General features: G+C 33.6%; 2 protein-coding genes across 3 annotated transcripts; both read left to right on the forward strand.

Moving 5' to 3' along the window:
* Positions 1-2015: 2015 nt before the first annotated feature.
* Positions 2016-4460, forward strand: LOC115978372. The gene is made up of 2 exons (XM_031100392.1): positions 2016-2038; positions 2916-4460. The coding sequence occupies exon 2, from the start codon at positions 2935-2937 to the stop codon at positions 4216-4218; it is 1284 nt and encodes a 427-aa protein (XP_030956252.1). The 5' UTR covers positions 2016-2038; positions 2916-2934; the 3' UTR covers positions 4219-4460.
* Positions 4461-6643: 2183 nt separating this feature from the next.
* Positions 6644-16674, forward strand: LOC115975393. 2 transcript variants are annotated; one of them, XM_031096155.1, is made up of 9 exons: positions 6644-6991; positions 7087-7181; positions 8361-8568; positions 9978-10503; positions 10590-10841; positions 11807-11995; positions 12080-12154; positions 12272-14785; positions 16201-16674. In XM_031096155.1, exons 1-9 carry the CDS (start codon positions 6825-6827, stop codon positions 16504-16506), a joined length of 4332 nt encoding a protein of 1443 aa, XP_030952015.1. In that variant the 5' UTR covers positions 6644-6824; the 3' UTR covers positions 16507-16674. The 2 variants fall into 2 exon arrangements, with proteins under 2 accessions (XP_030952015.1, XP_030952016.1); XM_031096156.1 differs by lacking the exons at positions 6644-6991; positions 7087-7181 and adding an exon at positions 9171-9395 and having other exon boundaries at positions 8486-8568.
* Positions 16675-20261: the final 3587 nt, after the last annotated feature.

Consider the following 20261-nt stretch of genomic DNA (forward strand, 5'->3'; position numbering starts at 1 on the left):
ACGTTTTTCTTTTCAACAATTGCAAACCAGGTATGAATTTGCATATATTCAGTGAGCTTTTTCTGTTCCCATTGGTTTTGAGGGTTTAGCCTTTCAGGTCAAATGAATATTTGAAGAACCCACGATTCTGATGTGACAATATCATTATATTTTCTTTCTAAATATCAATTATATGGTAATTCTTTTGCACTCTGCTTCGTTATGATTAAATTTTATTGTGTTTACTTTTACATAGTTTCAAAATTTTCTCGAGATCAGCTTGTAATTGTTTACTGGGGATTTACATAAATTATGAAGGCCAGGTCTAGTACAAGATCAAATGTAAAACAGCAATTGTCATAACTCGAGTTTCAGCTTGAAGATGCTTAGAAAAAGTGATTTTTATCTTATACCTGAAAGGCAATATGATTTGCTTTAACAATGCAGGCAGGTAGTACTGTAGAGGCCCAAGCAGAAAAGTTAAAAGAGTCTTAAAAATGATATTTGTCATAACTTGAGCTTTAAAATTAATTAAAGTGAAAACTTATACAATTCGTTAACAAGTGTAACTAATAAAAACTAATACTAGAAGGGCAGATATGGATAGAAACAGGCTAACATTAAAGGACAACTAGAGACGACTTCAAGAGATTGCCACACTGCCAGAGGAATGTTCTAGCTAGCACATAAACCCCATTAATGAATAGCATGCTAGAATTAGCATAAATCCTTATCTTATTTTTAGTATTTCATTTTTTACTCCAACTGCAACATATCAAGTGTGTTTTTTAATTTTTTTTCATTTTAAATTTAATTTAAAAATATATATACATATATGGACGTGTGGTTGACTGTAATTAATGGAGTATAAAAAAGAATGTTCAAAATGGAATAAGAAACCAATGATATTATAATAACACTTTTCGTCTTTTAGATCTCACTATTTTCTTTTTTCTTTTTTCCAACAAGGTTGTCCAAAGCTCTTTGAGACCCTAATTATTCCTCACAAGGTCTTAGAAACCATGTTGTCCAGCAGAATGGTATTACTGTTTTGAGGTTCCTTTAAGAAAACTGCAAGCAGCATCCTGGTGCTTATTGGGTACTGGCATGATTTATAATTACATTCCTTTAAATGTGAACTTCCTTCTAATAATGAACGCCCTAACCATAGAAATGATGCTGGAAATATACTGATTAATATCACCCTTCAGTTTGAATTAGGAAAGGTAATCTCTCCGTGTAAAATGTGATCTAAATTTGAATGAATCCACTTCCACTTATCCCTTAAGTCAATTAGTGATAGGAAAATTAACATCAAATTTAAATATAATAGAACGTCCTTTATTTCCCAAGCACAGACGAGTTAAATGCTTGAATGAAAAATATTTAATTTTTATTTGATGCCAAAATTAGAAAAATGTATCGGGATTTTTTTTTTTTTTTTAAATCAGTAAAAAGTTCCTCATTTGTGCAGGAAGAGAAGACAAAGAAGATGTGGCAGAGGAGCATGATCTGCAGGAGATTTCACATACAGTTTTTTACTAGTTGTTTTTACTAATGACCATTGATACACTAAAACCAAAGATGCTAATAATCCTGTTGAAAAAAGGCAGCTTTGATACTTAATAATACCATAGTTGAACTTAAAATCCATCCAGAATCGTCTTCTGCTAGGTAATTATGATAGGGATACCTCCACATCATATAATTTTATGTTATGTAGAGTCTAGTGTGCAACATGATGATGCTGATGTGGCACAAGTGCCACATGGCAGGCATGGAGTTGTCTAAGTTGAATGCTACAAGGAGGCAGCCAAGCCTGAGGGCTTAATTTCAGGTTTGCCTAATGAATATTGTAACTAAAATCCACATGTGCCAAGTTTCTAGTGGTATTTGAAAATTGGAGGGAAAATTAGTTATTTTGGCATGTGATAAATGTGAGTTAGTTGTGACATCATCCATAACTAACTCTTAGGCTATAAATATCCATGTACGTGCATTCTAATAGATAGATTGATTGTTAGTGTATTTCAGAATTTCAGATTGTGTTTAGATTGAGGTATGAATTTTCTCTCTTCTCTACTCTCTCTCTCTCTCTCTCTAGAATCTTTCTTTTTCTAGAAACTGCAAATATTATGTCTTGCATCATTATGTTATATAACAAATCTCTCTCTAGAATCTTTCTCTCTCTAAATATTCAAGTTTCTTTTAATGAAGTTTGATAATATAGCTGTTTATTGTATATCCTCATTTCTATTGACACTGTAGCCACTCTAGCATACATCTTGTTTTGATTTATGTGATAAATTAGTTATGTGTTGCAAATAAAATATCATATCTACATTCTTTTCTAAAAGTTTTGTTTTTGGTTTGGTAATGGGTCTGTTCCAAAATCAATTTTGTTCTTCATCCAATTACTGTTAAAATCATTACCAACAAATTGTTAGTGAACTTGTACTTCTTGTCTGACTTCAAATTCTGCAGCTTTATAAAAGTGAAGTAGAAGACATAATTCAACTTTTTGATCTTTCTGTTATTCCCAAGAACCATTCTTTGAACTTCTTCATTGCATACACGAAGTGATTCTTTGTATTCTTTGCTCACAGACTTTCACTTTCATTGATGTGAAAGAGATAATAACTGTTTTCTTTCATTTATTGTCTAGTTTCCTTGAAGTATCTCTTAGTAATTGATGGTTTCTTGCAGACTCCTAATAATAGGGCTAGATGTTTGAGGTTCTTTAGAAATTTTTTGGATATTCTGAATTTTTTTATGTTTCTTGAATTGCTTTTAATCTGAAAGTTCTTCTCTTCTTTTTTCTTTTTTTCCCTAAAAAAAAGAGTTGTTCTCTTTTTTTTTTTGTAAATACTTTTGTTAAATTTAGTTGTATTACATGGAAATATAATTTGATTTACAATTAATATTATGCTAAACAGGGTGTATGTGCATTTGCTTATGAAAAATTTGCTGAGGCTCATTTTAAATTCTTCTGTAGAATTTGAAGTTCCAGTTACTTTTGCTGAAGAATCCTTGGAATTTGTTAGCAGTATGTCTGAATCAGATGTCCATGAAAAGGTCTCCTCTTCAGCTTCAGGAGATAAACCATATGAAGATGGACAAAACTTTCAAGATTTAGCACCAGAAGGTGATGAGGAATTAAGGGATCCAGGAGGAGCTGCATCAAGTTCCAGTGGCAATGAAAACTCTGTGTCTCCAGCATCAGTTCAAACGGTTGCTGATCCCATTTCATCCATCTTAGCTGAAGTGCATCATGTCTGTCAGGATATCAAATCTTACATATTGGGGCGCCAACTGCAGAGCACGAACCAAGAGTTGCAGGGAGGCAGTGGAACTACTGATAAGTTGCCTTCATCTACTAATTCTTCTGTTTGTGCTTGTGGTGGTGCTGACTGCATTGAAGCTCACAACATTCGGGAATGGCTTCAGACATCAAAATGGGACAATGTGTTGCAGAAACTTGTTCTTACGCTTGGAGTGACTTGTTTGGGACTTGGTCACGCTTATAAGGATAATGGCGAGTTACTTCAGGCTTTGAAGGTTATAGAATCGGCATGTTATATTTCTGCATCAATGCCTCAGCATCTTGAAGACACAAAGTTCATTTCCCCAATGGTCAGTGAAAGTAATGAAAAGACAATACCATACAGTGTTGGTGCGAAAGATGATAAATCCAGCTCTGCAGATGATTCTCTTACTTTTGGGAAATCTTATTCTACTGAAATTTTCTGGTCCACCGCATGGATGCTAGTTGGAGATGTTTATATTGAGTTCAAGAATTGCAGTTCATGTTCCTTGGAAGATTGCATCTGCCTGAGTGACAGGGCAAGCAGTGGTAGTAGTGCAAGCACTAGTGGTCCTCCCAATGCCAAAACTTGCTCAGAAGCTTGTGAAAGAAAACAAAGAAAGATATTGCATGCTAAGGGCAGTCCTTACTCACTCTTGGGAGACCCTGAAGATGACTCTGTTCATCACCAAATGCATGGGATATTTAAGTACCTTCGGGGTCCTTTTTTTAAAAATGAGGTATATAATTATTCAGATGCCCTAAGCTGTTATGGAGAAGCTAGAAAGGCATTGGTTGGACTTCCATCTGATTCAGCAAAACTACAACTTTTGGTCAACAAGGAAAAGTGGGTTCGCGACGCACTAGAGGAAATCAGGCTTAGCAGAGAAGCATTGAGCCAATCTATTAATTGGTTGTTACAGCAAAATTTATGATGACACCAACAATGCATGACAAGCACGCATTGTGGACATCGTACTCGGAAACTTATCTGTTATCTCCATAGTTTCTGTTTTTAAAACATTTTTCGTTTTAGGTAGAAAGCTCAAACGGTTTTATGGATAGTTAAACATTACTTGGTACGCTATTCTGTATTGATTGCCTATATCATTGAGAGGAAGATTTTGACGATGAATGTATAGCACTTTCAGATATTCATTTTGATTGTCAGATTACACATTACAGCATCATATAAAGGTTGCTTAAGATGAGAAAAATCAACATATAAGCTAGAAAAAGATCGACACAATTTGAATGAGGTTTTGAGATAACATTTACTTAAAAAGTTTTAATTAGGAATGTTCACATGCCCCTTCCTCGGTTTCTCCATTGATTTATGGGATGCTAGCAGAATGTCATGAGCTTAGGAATGTAGTGTTCTCTCATGTGAGACGACAAGGCAATAGGCCTGCCCATTTGTTAGCCAAACAAGCTTTTGGCTTGGTTGATTTCTCTACTTGGATAGAAGAGTGTCCTTGTTTCTTAGAAAAAGCTTTTATCCATAATGTTTTTGTATTGCTATTTTTGTAAATAAAGTTTTAGTCTTTTTAATTTTTTTTTTTTAAAAACCTTACTAATGAACTGTTGCAGAAGTTGGATGGACCAGGACTTTGGGGTGAATTCACATAATTTTAATTATTTCACAATTATTTATTTATATATTTATATTGCCTTTGTTCTAAAAAAAAAAATTTATCCACTTGTAGTTGAAGTCCCATGACTCTTTTAATGAGTCATGTGACTTATTGGATGGTCTTGTAAATTAATACATAGTGGGTTGAAGAGGATTCCTCCAAACTGATTTTTGTTTGACTTTTGGTTGATCTAATGTTGTCACCCAAGTTTGTAAGAACTCACAATTTTACATATCATTATTTAATATATAATTTTAATTGAATTTAGTTTCCATATTATATTTAAACCATTCATTAGAATATGCACAAAATTTAATTACAAAATTGGTTGTAGTCTTATTAAATATCTTTTTTTTTTTTTTGAGAAACAAATATCTTTTTATTAGATGTGAATTTTGACAAATCCACCATTAGATTACATATTCTTCTTCTTCCTTTTTTTTTATTTTTATTTTTTATACAAGATAAAAATTCTACTCTAACTTAATCTAAGTGTATATGTGTGTGAATCTCCCTCTAAAGACTTAAACATCGGCCAAACATTTATACTTATAGAGTAACCATCGCACCAAGGGTGTGCGATGGTAATTACATATTACATATTTTTCTTATATCCTTCATATTTGCAAAATTTCTAGAAAATTAATGATCAATAGTTATTTCATCAATAAATTGTTTAAATTGCAAGGGTGTGCGGTGGTAATTACATATTCTTCTTATATCCTTCATACTTGCAAAATTTCTAGAAAATTAATGATCAATAGTTATTTCATCAATAAATTGTTTAAATTGCAAATTTTTGTAATTTGAAATTATGCATAAAATATAAACTTATAAATCATATAGTATATAATATTTGATTAATACAAAATTTGACATATATATTAAGAGAATAAAAAACATGCACTTCAATGATTTGATTTTCAAAATATGTAATAATATTTAATAATTACCATAATTATTAATTTATAATTAAGGAAAAATAGAAAGAAAATATATTATATTTTGTTAAATTTTCAAGTGCATTGCAGGAATTATCAACCAATTATATATATATATATATATGTATGAGTCCAGTTAATATATGCCCTTAAAGCACACATTAATCATCTATTTTAGAAAAAATTTTATGGAAAATTAAAAAACTGTAAAAAAAGTTGATAAGTTTTTCATTTTTCCATAAAAGTTTTCTAAAATGATTTACTAATGTATGTCTTAAGGTCACACGTTAGTAAAACCATATATATATATATATAATTGAAGATGTTTGTCTTTTGGTCAACTTTATCATATTTTGGCACTTAAGTTTTTGGAACCTCACAAATCTTACATGTCATTATTCTTATTTTTTAAATTAATTTTAAATTTAAGGAGAATCTTGACACATCATATTATCTTTTAAAGGTATGATATATAATTACGTATACAAACAAAATCATACTAAATATTTAGTGATATACTTTTTACCTTGTACAAAATAAAAATAAAACAAATCCTTATGGTAGAATATTTAATTTGGCATAAAAATATACTCGTAATAAATGCTTTTTAATTTTTTTTTTAATAATTCAATAGCTGAAAATGAGGCTCTTCGTTTATTAATAGCTCTTTTTAATAATTAAATTTTATATTTAGGGGGAAAAAAAGCATGTTACATTAAACTTTTCCGACACGTAGATTGTTAAACAAAAATGGGCCATTAAGACAAAATAGTAAAAAAAAAAAAAAGGTTTCTAGTTGGTTCTGAAAATTTCTAGACTCTAGTAGAAGATGATGGAGGTGGCGGTGGTGGTGCCCCAACTGACTAGTTTTAGAGGCACGCACTTAGTTGAAGTTGAAAAATTAGAGACCACAAATACATACATACATAGTGAAGAGAAATATTATACTACCAATTAGAGAGAGAAATGGCGAAATCGGAGGGAGAGCTTCAGTGCGTGGGAAAACTTGAAGTGGTTAGGCCAAATTCAAGTTCAAAACCCGTCGGTTTCCTCTGCGGTTCTATCCCTGTTCCCACCGACAATTCCTTCCATGCTTTCAATTCCTCCGCACTCGTTCCTTCGCTCCACCACACGTACTCTCTCTCTCTCTCTCTCTCTCTCGTTTAATTTTGAATTTTGAATTGTTGATTTTTTATTTTTGTATTGACACAAATATATATACACACAGAGTGAGTGCTCCGCGATATCGGATGCTTCCGACGGAGACGGATCTGAATTCGCCGCCAATTCTTACGAATTCCAAGCCTACTACTGCCACCGGAGGTACCTAATTCAGTCACAATTATATTAACTAATAATATAGACACGGTTCAAAACTCTACATACTATATATTGGAAATGCCAAATGCCACCAAAAAATATGAATGCATTTGCTTATTTTCGGTAGTATTTGCATATTGTTTATCAAAAGATATATAGTTTTTGGACATTTATTTGTTTAATGTGTTACGAAAACCTAAAATGTAGCTTTTTTTTTTTTTTTTTGATTAGTAGTAATAAAAGTTTTATTGAAGAAGAATTACTTCATACAGAAGAATGAAATAGCTAAAAAAATATGTACAAACAACAAAAACAGATAAAGGAAAAAAATATTATGTACAATTAAAAATGGAAATCTATAAACAACTGAATGGAATCACTAGAAGTGAATCCTCAAGCTCAAGACCAATCAAAAGAAGTCCCTGTATACAATGCTATGAGCTGGTATTTGAATGCTCTTAAAAGCTAGATTATTTGCAAAGCAAAAAGAAAAAGAAAATTATCCACTTATACATCTCAATGTTGTCATTTTTGGCCTTAATATATATATATATATACTTTTCTTAAACTCCAGAAACACTTTGCTGCAGAGGCAAAGTTTCCTTTTTTTGCCATGATTCATATGCATACAGCTTTATACCAATACTACCTCCTTCGATTCTATCTTTTTGGGATGTATATACATTCGACATTCAATTTTGCATTTACTTCTAGCAAAACTATAGCCCAATCACCTATCACTAACCTCACAAAGTCATTAGTAAGCGTACTTAGAAAATACTGTGGAGAGCCATTGTGGGACTCCCGAGTAATTATTCACTCCACTGGGAGTCTAGGGGGTCACATCAGCAATTCCCAGTGGTCCTCCCACTCAATAATATTGTGCCATGTGTGACAATTTATTGAGTCGAATCCTAGTCATCAATCCTGTACATTTCCCTTTCACTTGCTGGTGCATATAATTGCAAATGTTTTCCTGCAATGGTGTGAGTCCCTTTTGTGGTCTCTGTAACAATATCTATCATCTGATGTTTGAACTACTGTGTTAATGTAAACAGCATTTGAATAATTCTTTTAATATTTTAATTTGCTTCTTTTATGAATCAGATATATTCAATAGTATTTTACTTATCAAAAAAAACTTATATCTGATGGTATTATTTTGGTGCTCATACTTGGCAGGTTTTCCATGGGAAGGTGGTGCTGTTGCATCAAATCTTTCTAGGAAATGTGAGGCCCTTGCAGTATCTGGTTTGGTTGAGTATGGGGATGAGATAGATGTGATTGCTCCAGCTGACATTCTGAAGCAAATCTTTAAAATGCCTTATTCCAAGGCTCGATTATCAATTGGAGTCCATCGTATTGGACAGACGCTTGTGCTGAATACTGGGTGGGTTATTGCATATACTGCTTTGTTTGTCATCCTATTACATATTAATCCCTTTAAGATTGAATTTGTTGTCAATTTGGTCATTGAAGTTTAGATTTGGTCAATTTAGCTCTAAGGTTGTGGTCAGTTTCGTCCATCTGTCCATATCTGTCAACATTGTCCAAGCTAAAATGTTATAACGATGCCATTTTTTTAGCCAAAATAATGGCCATTTGACACTAGAATATTGATATCAAAAAACTTTAGAATTTTTTTTTTTAATTTTTAGTTTACTAGAAAAGAGAAAAATAATTTAAATTCTCTTTTTGGTCCCCTAGTTCCATGAAGTCTCAGCCATCACATCTAACCAAACTTCCTTCAACGTGGCATAATGTTAGCCACTTCAGAACATAAAAAATGAAAACGATAGTAGTAAAGATGGTAAAACCAACCCAAATGATCATCATTGCTTTAAATTTGTTATTGGACCCCACCAAACCTTGGTAGAGAAATCCCATTTCACTTCTCAATACCAACCCAACTTCCCAGAAATTCCATATGATCACCTCAAATCCAATCCAAAACTAACCAACTGAAACCTTGGTTTTCATGATTGGTTGCAGCCCAGTTGGCAACTTAGCTGTTGATACCCTTGCTAAAGGCAGTGTTGAGATGTACCTCATCAAGTCCAAGTTTGACAAAGCTAAAACCTATAGCTGAGCCATCCCAGTTAGCATGGTGGGCAAGTTCGAGCTCCTATTCAACATCCTAGATTGCCAAGTCACCAAAATGAAGATGATTTGTCACGACGCAAAGAAAGTGGTGGCTACATCTGCCTAAAAATACTAGTTAAGTTATAATTGGAGCTCCTTGTAGCCTCTTATATGGTACACACTCAATGTGAATCTGTACATGCCCACACACAAACACTCATTCAATTCAGTCTAATCTGATCCATACAATCTGGGGTATTACATTCTCTCCTACTTAAATGCTTGATGTCCTTATTAGGGCCTGAGTTGCTCTGTAGTGCCCCCAAGCTACATGAGGTCAATGTAGAGCAAGAGGATCTTTCAGATTTGATTTTGAAGTTATCTAATTTGAGGCAAGGCTCATGGAGTAGACCAGAGCGAGAATTGTTTTTCCCCCTTTTCTAAAAGAAAGTAAAAATAAAAATAATATAATTTTCTGAATTACTGATACTGATATTCTAGTGCCACAATGCCCTTTTTTTTAATAAAGAAATGAATTTCTTCATCATCTAATGGGAGCAAGGTAAAAGGATTTAAACAAAAGTACTAGAAGTCTAGAATAGATTTCAATAATTTTCTCGGTTTCTAATTTTAACTCTCAAAAATCAACAACTTTTGAGTATTGAGTTTCTGAGAAACAAACAGCTCTTAACATCTATTTTATTTTTTAAAGTGCAGGCCTGATGTTGAAGAGGGGGAAAAGTTTATTAGAAGACATAATCAATCAAAATGTGCAGACCAATCTTTATTTTTGAATTTTGCTATGCATTCAGTTAGAATGGAGGCTTGTGATTGTCCTCCAACTCATCATGTCCCATCACAGGAGCAATCAAACTCTTCTGTACTTCCTGGAAGAAGTACAACTCATTTTATGGGGAAGAGTGATAGTGTTGTTCAAGATGAAGGATTCAATTCTTTTTCTGACTACCCACAAGTTAAACAGGATGGCCTTCTTTGGGAAAATAAGAAGAATAACAGAAGTAAAGGGCATCATCCTGTCAAAAAGGTTTCACAAGTTGGCGAGAAGCCTAGGAGCTCAATGCAAGAGTCTGAAAAACATAGAAGAGTCAGTAATGATGAGTTTTTAAGGGTTTTGTTTTGGCAGTTCCACAATTTCCGTATGCTCTTGGGCAGTGACTTACTTCTGTTCAGTAACGAAAAATATGTTGCTGTAAGCTTGCATTTGTGGGATGTTACACGACAGGTGGGAGTGAACTTCTGAAATATATATTTTTTTCTTGATTTTGTTCTTCACAAATTTCATTATGCTTTACATCAATGTTTTCACAGGTCACTCCATTAACTTGGCTTGAAGCTTGGCTTGACAATGTCATGGCGAGTGTGCCTGAGTTGGCCATCTGTTATCATGAAAATGGTGTTGTTCAAGGTTATGAGCTTCTGAAAACAGATGATATTTTTCTATTGAAAGGAATCACTGAGGACGGCACTCCTGCTTTTCATCCTTATGTTGTCCAGCAAAATGGCCTTTCTGTTTTGAGGTTCCTTCAAGAAAACTGCAAGCAGGATCCTGGCGCTTATTGGGTACTGTCATGATTTATATTTACTTTCCTTTAAATGTGAACTACCTTCTAATAATGAATGCTTTAACCATGGATATGATGTTGGAAATAGACTGATTTATATTTACTTTCCTTTTTAAAAGTGAACTACCTTCTAATAATGAATGCACTAACCATGGATATGATGTTGGAAATAGACTGATTTATATCACACTTCAATTCGAATATGTAGAATTAATCTCCTTGTATAATGTGATCTAAATTTGAATGAATCCACTTATCCCTGAGTCAATTAGTGATCTGAAAATCCACATAAATTTTTAATATCTTAGAACTTTCTTTATGCCAAAATGAAGATTTTAAAATTTTTCTTTATGCCAAAATGAATAAAATGTATTGGAATTATAAAATGGAAATCAGTGAAAAGTTCCTTATTTGTGATTCAAATCTGTCAACTATTTTTTTTTGTAAGTATATATTTGGAACACCAGGAAGAGAAGATGAAGAAAGTGTGGTAGAGGAGCATGATCTTCAAGAGATCTCACATATAGTTATTTTTAGTTTTACTAATGACCACTGATACACTAAAACCAAAGATACTAATAATCATGATGAAGCCGACAAGGCAGCTTTGATACTTGATAATAGCATAGCTGTACATATTCTCTATCTGGAATTTTCTTATATTTGTATAAATCATCTTCTACTAGGTAATTGTGATAGGGATACCTCCTTATCAAATTATTTGGTTTTTTGTGTCTCATAGTTATAAGAAATATACATATAGTTGTTTGTTATAATCCTAATTAATAGATTTTTGTAATGAATTAGTTATATTTATATAATAAAAGATTATATGTATATTATTTTCTAAAGGAATCTTTTTGGTTTGGTATTGGGTCTATCCAAAATAAATTTTCTTTTCATGCATTTAATGTTAAAATTGTTGGTGAGCTTGTTCTTCTTGTCTGACTTCAATTTTTGCAGCTTTATAAAAGTGCTGGCGAAGATGTAATTCAACTTTTTGATCTTTCTGTCATTCCCAAGAACCATTCTTCCAATGATTGTGATGATGCCTCAAGCTCCCTACCTACTCTATTGCATACGCGAAGTGATTCCTTGTATTCATTAGGGACTCTCCTGTACCGAATTGGTCACAGGCTTTCGCTTTCAATGGTGGGAAAGAGATAATAACTGTTTTCTTTTATATGTTGCCTAGTAGCCTCAAAATAGCTCTTACAAATTGACGGTTTGTTGCAGGCTCCTAATAATAGGGCCAGATGTGTGAGGTTCTTTAGAAAATGTTTGGATTTTCTGGATGAGCCAGATCATCTGGTATGTTTATTGAGTTACTTTTATTCTAAGAGTTGTACTCTTTTTTGTAATTTGTTAAATTTGGTTATAGTACATTGGAAATATAATGTGATTTACATTTAATATTATGCTAAACAGGTTGTGCGTGCATTTGCTCATGAACAATTTGCGAGGCTCATTTTAAATTACGATGAAGAGCTGGATTTGACATCTGAATGTCTTCCTGTAGAATCCGAAGTTACAGTTACTGATGCTGAGGAAGAATCCTTGGACTTTGTTAGTGATATTTCTGAATCAATTTTCCATGAAAGGGTCTTCTCTTCAGTTGTAGGTGACAAACCATATGAAGATGGACAAAGTTATCAAGATTTAGTATCAGAAGTTTCTGTGAAGATGGAGGAAAATTTATCTGCTTCCCGGAATTTGATAGCAGCAGGTGACAAGGAACAAAGGGATCCAGATGGAGCTGCACCAAGTTCCGGTGGTGATGAAAGCTTTGCAGTGTGCAAGGTGTCTCCAACACCAGTTCAAACTGTTGCTGATCCCATTTCTTCAAAGTTAGCCGCAGTGCATCATGTCTCTCAGGCTATCAAGTCTCTTAGATGGATGCGCCAACTGCAGAGCACTGAGCTACAGCTGGAGGAAGTCAGTGAAACTAATGATAAGTTGCCTTCATCTATTCATTTTTCTGTTTGTGCTTGTGGTGATGCTGACTGTATTGAAGTTTGCGACATTCGGGAATGGCTTCCAACATCAAAATTGGACCATAGGTTGTGGAAACTTGTTCTTTTGCTTGGGGAATCTTATTTGGCACTTGGTCAAGCTTATATGGAGGATGGCCAGTTACATCAGGCTTTGAAGGTTGCAGAATTGGCATGTTCTGTTTATGGATCAATGCCCCAGCATCTTGAAGACACGAGGTTCATTTCCTCAATGATCAGTTGCTCATCGTGGCAGAAAAAATTCAGTGAAAGAAATGAAAACACAAGATCATACAGCGTTGATGAGAAAGATGACTTATCCAACTCTGCAGATGATTCTCAAACTCTTGAACAATCCTCTTCCACTTACCTTTTCTGGGCCAAGGCATGGACACTAGTTGGAGATGTTTATGTTGAGTTCCATATAATAAATGGAAAAGAGATCTCAAAACAGGCAGAGAGGAAATCCAGTAGTAGACAATTGAGAATGTCTTCTGAGGTGGCTACGGAAGTTAAAAGGCTCAAGAAGAAGCTGGTGCAGCATAACCAGAATTGCAGTTCATGTTCCTTGGTAAATTGCAGCTGCCAGAGTGACAGGGCAAGCAGTGGTAGTAGTGCCAGCAGTAGCAATGCAGATATGAGCTCAGTAGCTTATGGCAGAAAACAATCAAAGAAACCACATGCTAAGGGCACAGCCTACTCACTTTCGGGAAACCCTGAAGATGACTCTGTTCATCACCAAATGCATTATAAGAAAAATCCTGATATTGAGTGTCTTCAGCACAGCAGAGGTGATAAAAGCCGAAAAGAAGATTCTTACACTGATGGGGTAAAACCTTTGGGGACTAATTCCAAAAAAATGGAGGGTTTTTTGGAGACGCATGATGTAGGCTCCACAGTCTTATCTCAAACTGAAACAGCTCCTAGAGAAACACCTAAAGTGAAAATTGGTGGGATATTTAAGTACCTTGGGGGTCCTTTAGTTAAAGATGCAGAGCATAATCTTTTAGCTGCCCTAAGCTGTTATGAAGAAGCTAGAAAGGCATTGGGTGGACTTCCATCTGGTTCAATAGAATTACAGTTTGTAGTCAAGAAGAAAGGGTGGGTTTGTAACGAACTAGGTCGTAACAGACTGTCAAGAAAAGAAATGAACAGAGCTGAAGATGTTTTTGCAGATGCTATCGATGCATTTAGAGCAGTTTCTGATCACACCAACATTATATTAATTAACTGTAATTTGGGCCATGGCAGACGAGCATTGGCTGAAGAGATGGTATCAAAGATTGAGACTCTTAAAACACATGCAATTTTCCGTAATGCATACAACCAAGCATTGGAGACTGCAAAACTAGAATACAGTGAATCACTCAGATATTATGGGGCAGCAAAGTTAGAACTGAATTCTATCACTGAAGAAGCTGATTCTGTGACAAGTAACTTGAGGAATGAGGTATATACACAATTTGCTCATACATATCTGAGGCTTGGCATGCTATTGGCAAAAGAAGATGTAACTGCAGAAGTTTATGAAAATGGAGCGTTGGAAGATACGCATGTAGGTTATACCAGTTCTAGTGAAAGAAAGGGAAGGAAAGAATCAAGAAAGCATGAGATTTCAGCCAATGATGCAATAAGAGAGGCATTGTCTGTGTATGAATCACTAGGTGAATTGCGCAAACAGGAGGCTGCATATGCTTACTTTCATCTAGGTTGCTACCAAAGGGATTGTTGTTTGAAGTTTCTGGAGTCGGATCATAAGAAAAGCAATTTGTCTAAAGCTGAAAACAGTATTCTCCAACGAGTCAAGCAGTATGCCTCCTTGGCCGAGAGAAACTGGCAAAGAGCCATGGACTTTTATGGCCCACAAACACATCCCAGCATGTACCTGACTATACTCATAGAGAGATCAGCTCTGTCATTAAGCCTTTCAGGCCTTTTACACTCAAACACGGTATGTTCTTGTACTTCTTTGTTTCTAGCTAAAGGAGAGCCTCATATTCCTATTTTTCCCTTGTTGAATGCGCACCTTTTCATTTTAATGTTTATATGTGTTACACTTCCATGGCATGTAAAAAATGTGATAAGACACCAAAATATCTTCCTCATCACAATTAGAATTACGGATGGGCTATGCAAGGGCCAACCTAGATTTTATAAATTGATTCTCAAACCAGCGGAACTGAGTTGCTAAGGAGCTGTCTCCGCTATTTGCAATGGAAATAGCGATGATAATGATAACGATGCCTTTGGGTCTCTACTCAGCTTTGGGTGATAAAGCAGTATGATTACACTAGGTAACTCTTAGGTTCAAGTCATAGTTCATTAAGGAAAAAATTTGATGATAAGACTTTTTAGGAAGAACCCAATTTTGCATTTTTTATTTATTTAGTACATCAAGTTTTTTCCTTAATGAGTAAGACTTGACCTAAGACCTAAGTTGTGCAATCCTACCACTTTACTCAAATTTGCATGTCAAAACTAAATTAATTATCTTTAAAAAAATTATGTTATTTAAATCACTATATTATGAAAACCTTTCTGATGTGAGAGGGGAATCTGATGTTAGATCTATTTTGCCATGCTATAAAAGTTACAAAAACTTCAAGATAGTGCTCTGCAATTTATACACAAATCTTATGTAGTTCCATCATAAGCCAATGTGAGCACATTTTTGTATTTGGCATCATCATAAAAAAAATTAGAGAATGTTTGGTAACTGTTTTTTCCTCTTTTTTTCTGTTTTCAAAAACAATTTTTTATTTTTTAGACTAAAAAACTTGTTTAGCAACCTAAAATGGACAAAACAAAAATTGTTCTTAAAACTCAATTTGTGAAGGAAACTGAAAACATGCAAAAGGCTGTTTTTAGTTTCTAATTTTCAAAAGTCAATGAAAATACGTATTTAATTTAATTAATTTGTCTCATTTAATGAGTTTGCATTAGAGTTCAAATCCTATTAACAACATATTTTAGCATTCTTTATTTTTTTTCTTTAAAAAACTATTTTTTTAATTTCAACTAACCAAACATGTTTTTTATTTCAAAAATACAAGAAAATTATTTTTTTCTTTATATTCCCAAAAACAAGTTTTTGAAAATAGAAAACAAAAACTGTTACCAAACATAATCTTAGTATCTCTTGGGTTATTATTGAATGAGATTCAGTAAAAATTAGGATAACAAAGGAATCATTTCTTTCTGTCCTGTAACATGGACCGGGGCTGTTTCCTCGGGTTCAAAATTTTATGATGTATCAACAAATCATGGGCTTTGCTGCTAATGAATATTATGTACTGGTCTGCATAGCATTGTTCATTTACTCTCCACTTTTTGAGACAAATTAATAATTTTGCATTTTCTTTTTAGATGCTGGAATCAGCTCTATCACGCATGCTTGAAGGACGCCATCTATCAGATAAAGATTCAGACTCTTTCCGAATCAGCTATCCTGAGATACATGAGAAATTCTGGAGACAGTTGCAAATGCTTTTGAAGAAAATCCTGGCCATGACAATTTCAGCCAGTGCAAACAAGTCTGCTTCTGTTTCTCAACCAAATCCAGTATCCAATAGGTCTGGAGATGCTGAAAAGCTGAGAGAGCTTTACAAAATGTCTCTGAAGTTCACTGATATGAGTCAATTGCATGTCATGCACGCATTGTGGACATCATAATCAGAAACTTATCTTTATAGTTTCTGTTTTTAAACATTTTCGTTTTAGGATAGTTGAACATTACTTAATACGCCACTCTATATTGGGTGCCTATATCACTGAGAGGAAGATTTTGAAGATGAATGTTTGGCACTTTCAAAATTTCATTTTGATTGTCAGATTACAGGATCTTATGCGTTTTTTTTTTTTTTCTCAACAGTTGCAAACTGCGTATGAATTTGCATCTTTCTTTTTTCTCAATTCAGCCAACTTTTTCTGTTCCAATTGGAGGGTTTAGCCATCAAGGGAAAATGAATATTTGAAAGGATTAGGCTTACCTCCAATATTTTTTTAACTGGACATATTTTTTTGTTTTAAATATACAATAGCAAATGGTTGTAAGTTTTAATCTTTACATTTTATTTAATTAGAAGATAATAAAATAGTATTTTATTAAAATAAAAGGATATTCCAATTTAAAAAGTACTGAAAGAAGTCAAATCCTATTTGAAGAACTCACAATCTTGACATGACAATGTTATTATATTCCTTTTATAAATATCGATCACACGGTAATGCTTTTGCACTCTGCTTCCTTGTGATAAAATTTTCTTGTGTTTGCTTGTAACATAGTTTCAAAATTTTCAAGTACAAGAGGGAATGTAAAACAGTAATAGTCATAACAAAGTTTCTTTTCAAATTAGTTTAGAGAGATTCTTCAAACTTCTCATATATTTTTATATTAAGTGTGAATTTTGAAAATCTAACAGTAGGATTGCATGTTCTTATTATACCTTTTATGCTTACAAAATTTCAAGAAGATCAAATATCAATTGTTATGTCATCAAACAAATGTTAAAATTTTAAGTTTTTGTGATTTAAAATTGTGTATAAAAAATAAGTTTATTGATCGAATAATAAATAACATCTGATTTATACAAAAATTGATATGCTTGTTAAGAATATAAGAAATGTGAAATTCAATGGTTAGATTTTCAAAATTCACAACAAAAAAAAAAAAAAGCTATAAAAAGTTTGAAGTGTTTCTTGAAATACATGTTTTTATTACACTTTTTTTAGATTATAGTTTTCATATTATTTTGTAAACTAAAACCTTTGCTACCAAACGGCCCCATATACGTCAATAACTTTAGCTTTAAAATCAGTTACATTTTAATGAGTGAAAGTGTAATACAATTCTGCTCTTTTCTTTTTTTTCTTTTTTTTTTCCAAGTTACAAATGATAATAGTTAAGCAAGATACAAATTTTGTGTCTCATTTTTTGTATTTCACTTTATGGTTTCACAATTATGGTATGTCATATGTTTAAATTTTTTTTTTTTAAACTTTTGGTATTTTTTAAGAAAAGTAAAAAGAATATAAAATAAATTGTGATTAGTAGAGCATAAAGTAAAATACAAAAAATGGGAAAGAAAATTTGAACATGTCAAAACTCATACAATTCGTTAACAAGCATAACTAACTAAAACTAATACTAGGAGAGCATATATGGATAGAAATAGGCTAATATTAAACGACAGCTTTAAGAGACTACCACACTTCTACAAGAATGTTTTAGCCTAGCACATAAATCCCATTAATGCATACCATGCTAGAATTTGCATAAATCCTCTATTTTTTTTTTCTTATCGGAATCCTCTATCATATTTTTAATATTTCATTTTATTTTTATGGGAATTCTCTATCTTATTTTTAGTATTTCATTTTATAATCTAGTTGCAATAAGTTAGGTGTTACTTTTACTCTCTTTTTTTTATTTTAAATTTAGGTTTAATTTTAAAGAAAATATAGGGATGCATGGTTGACTACGATTAATGGAGTATACACTACACACAGAACAGAACACTCAAAATAAAATAAAAGAATTTTATTTAACAGTTACAATAGCTTTCAGTGTAAAATAAAATAAATAAATAAACCAACCTACGATGGCCTGTAAAAGAGAAGCTTGGTCAACGAGGTGGGTTTCTATGCCGCACCCCTACACTTTGTCACCTTATCTACTCCTTTGTGCTGAGGGGTTATCTGGAATGGTAAGAAAATCATCAGAAACTAGACAGTTACAAGGAGTTTTATCATGCAGGGAAGGAGTCCATATTTCTCATTTACTATTTGTTGATGATAGCTTGTTGTTCTGTGAAGCATTAGTTGGAGAATGTCAACGCCTTTTGGACATCCTAGGTTAGTATGAAGAGGCATCTGGTCAAGCCACTAATAGACAGAAGACTTCTTTGTTCTTTAGTAAAAATACAACTGAAGAAGTTAAGAGGGAGATATAGCAATTATTGGGAGCAAGGATTATGAATAACTGTGAAAAATACCTTGGACTACCAATGGCTAGTGGAAAATCAAAGGTGAATACTTTTAAGGAGATGCATGACTGAATAAAAAAGAGAGTTATGGGATGGAAAGAAAAGCTTATTTCTAAAGCGGGAAGAGAGGTGTTGATCAAGACAATTGCACAAGCCATTCCAATATACTCTATGAGTCTCTTTAAAATTCCAAAGGTAGTAGGGGACTCTATCAACACTACTTTGGCCAAATATTGGTGGGTCAGACAAAGGATGAAAAGAAGATCCACTTGATAAATTGGAAGAAATTGTGTACACCAAAGAAAAAATGAGGTATGGGTTTTCAAGATATACATGCATTTAATTTAGCTATGCTAGCTAAACAAGCCTGGAGATTGACACACCATACACACTCTTTGTTTTATTGGGTTTATAAGGCAAGGTATTTTCCTAGTTGTTCTTTCATGGAGGCTGAATTAGGATATAAATCCTCATATGCTTGGCGGAGTTTGTTAGCTGCTAGGGATGTCATTATAGAAGGCACAAGATGAAGGGTGGGATATGGTACAAAGATTGAGGTTTCATCTTCACGCTAGTTATCCCATAGACTAGTGTTTATTGGAGAAGAAAGGCTATCTGCTAAGGTGTCTGAGTTCATTGATACAAACACATGGCAGTGGAATAGATTAAAGGTTTGTGAAATCTTCTCACCTAGAACTAGGAAGGAAATCTTAGCCATACCACTTAATCGAAGCCGTTCAAGGGACATTCTGATTTAGAAGGAAAATAGGAGGCATGAGTTCACTGTCAAGTCAGCATATTAGATAACCCTTCGTTTAAAATAGCAGGTGGAAGCTAAACATTCAAAGGCACAGGAGGATAGAAAATGGTGGAATAAGATTTGGGCTTTGAAAGTACCTCCTAAAGTTAAAACTTTTTTTATGGAGGGCTTGCTCCAACATTCTCCCTACAAGAGATAATCTTTTTTGGAGGAAGATACAAATTGATCAAAGGAGTGAATTGTGTAGACAGAAGAGGGAAACTTGTGCTCATCTGTTGTGGGAATGCCCCTTTGCTCAAAACGTGTGGGCGATGGTGAAAGACAGAGCGCAAAAGTGCAGCAATGAAGTCCAGGATTTTTTTCATCTCTTTCAATGTTTGGGTGACAAACTAACAAAGAAGGATCTGGAACAGTGGGCTGCTCTGTCATGGGCTCTTTGGAATGCATGGAACAAAGTCTATTTTGAGAAAGTCCAACCACAACCAAAGGCAATAGTGGAAGGGGCGTTGATGTTACTGGAAACATATCAGCGGGTTGCGGTTTCTTAAGAAAATATATAAGTCTGGATGAAGATTATTGTAGATTGTTTTTATTTGTTTGTATAAAGGGGTAGTGAGTCTCTTTGTTCTCAGTATGTATAAAGTGGTAGTGGGTCTCTTTTGTCTCAGTTTGTATAAAGTGCT

The sequence above is a fragment of the Quercus lobata genome, chromosome 2, assembly GCF_001633185.2.
Source record: "Quercus lobata isolate SW786 chromosome 2, ValleyOak3.0 Primary Assembly, whole genome shotgun sequence".
In the NCBI taxonomy this organism is placed as follows: domain Eukaryota; kingdom Viridiplantae; phylum Streptophyta; class Magnoliopsida; order Fagales; family Fagaceae; genus Quercus; species Quercus lobata.

Bases quoted from the DNA above. Each gene is read 5' to 3' on its own strand.
- LOC115978372 (XM_031100392.1), top strand. From the start codon at position 2,935: ATGAAAAATTTGCTGAGGCTCATTTTAAATTCTTCTGTAGAATTTGAA.
- LOC115975393 (XM_031096155.1), top strand. From the start codon at position 6,825: ATGGCGAAATCGGAGGGAGAGCTTCAGTGCGTGGGAAAACTTGAAGTG. The intron at 7,182-8,360 runs GTACCTAATTCA...CATACTTGGCAG, and splicing joins GCCTACTACTGCCACCGGAG to GTTTTCCATGGGAAGGTGGT. The intron at 10,842-11,806 runs GTACTGTCATGA...CAATTTTTGCAG, and splicing joins AGGATCCTGGCGCTTATTGG to CTTTATAAAAGTGCTGGCGA.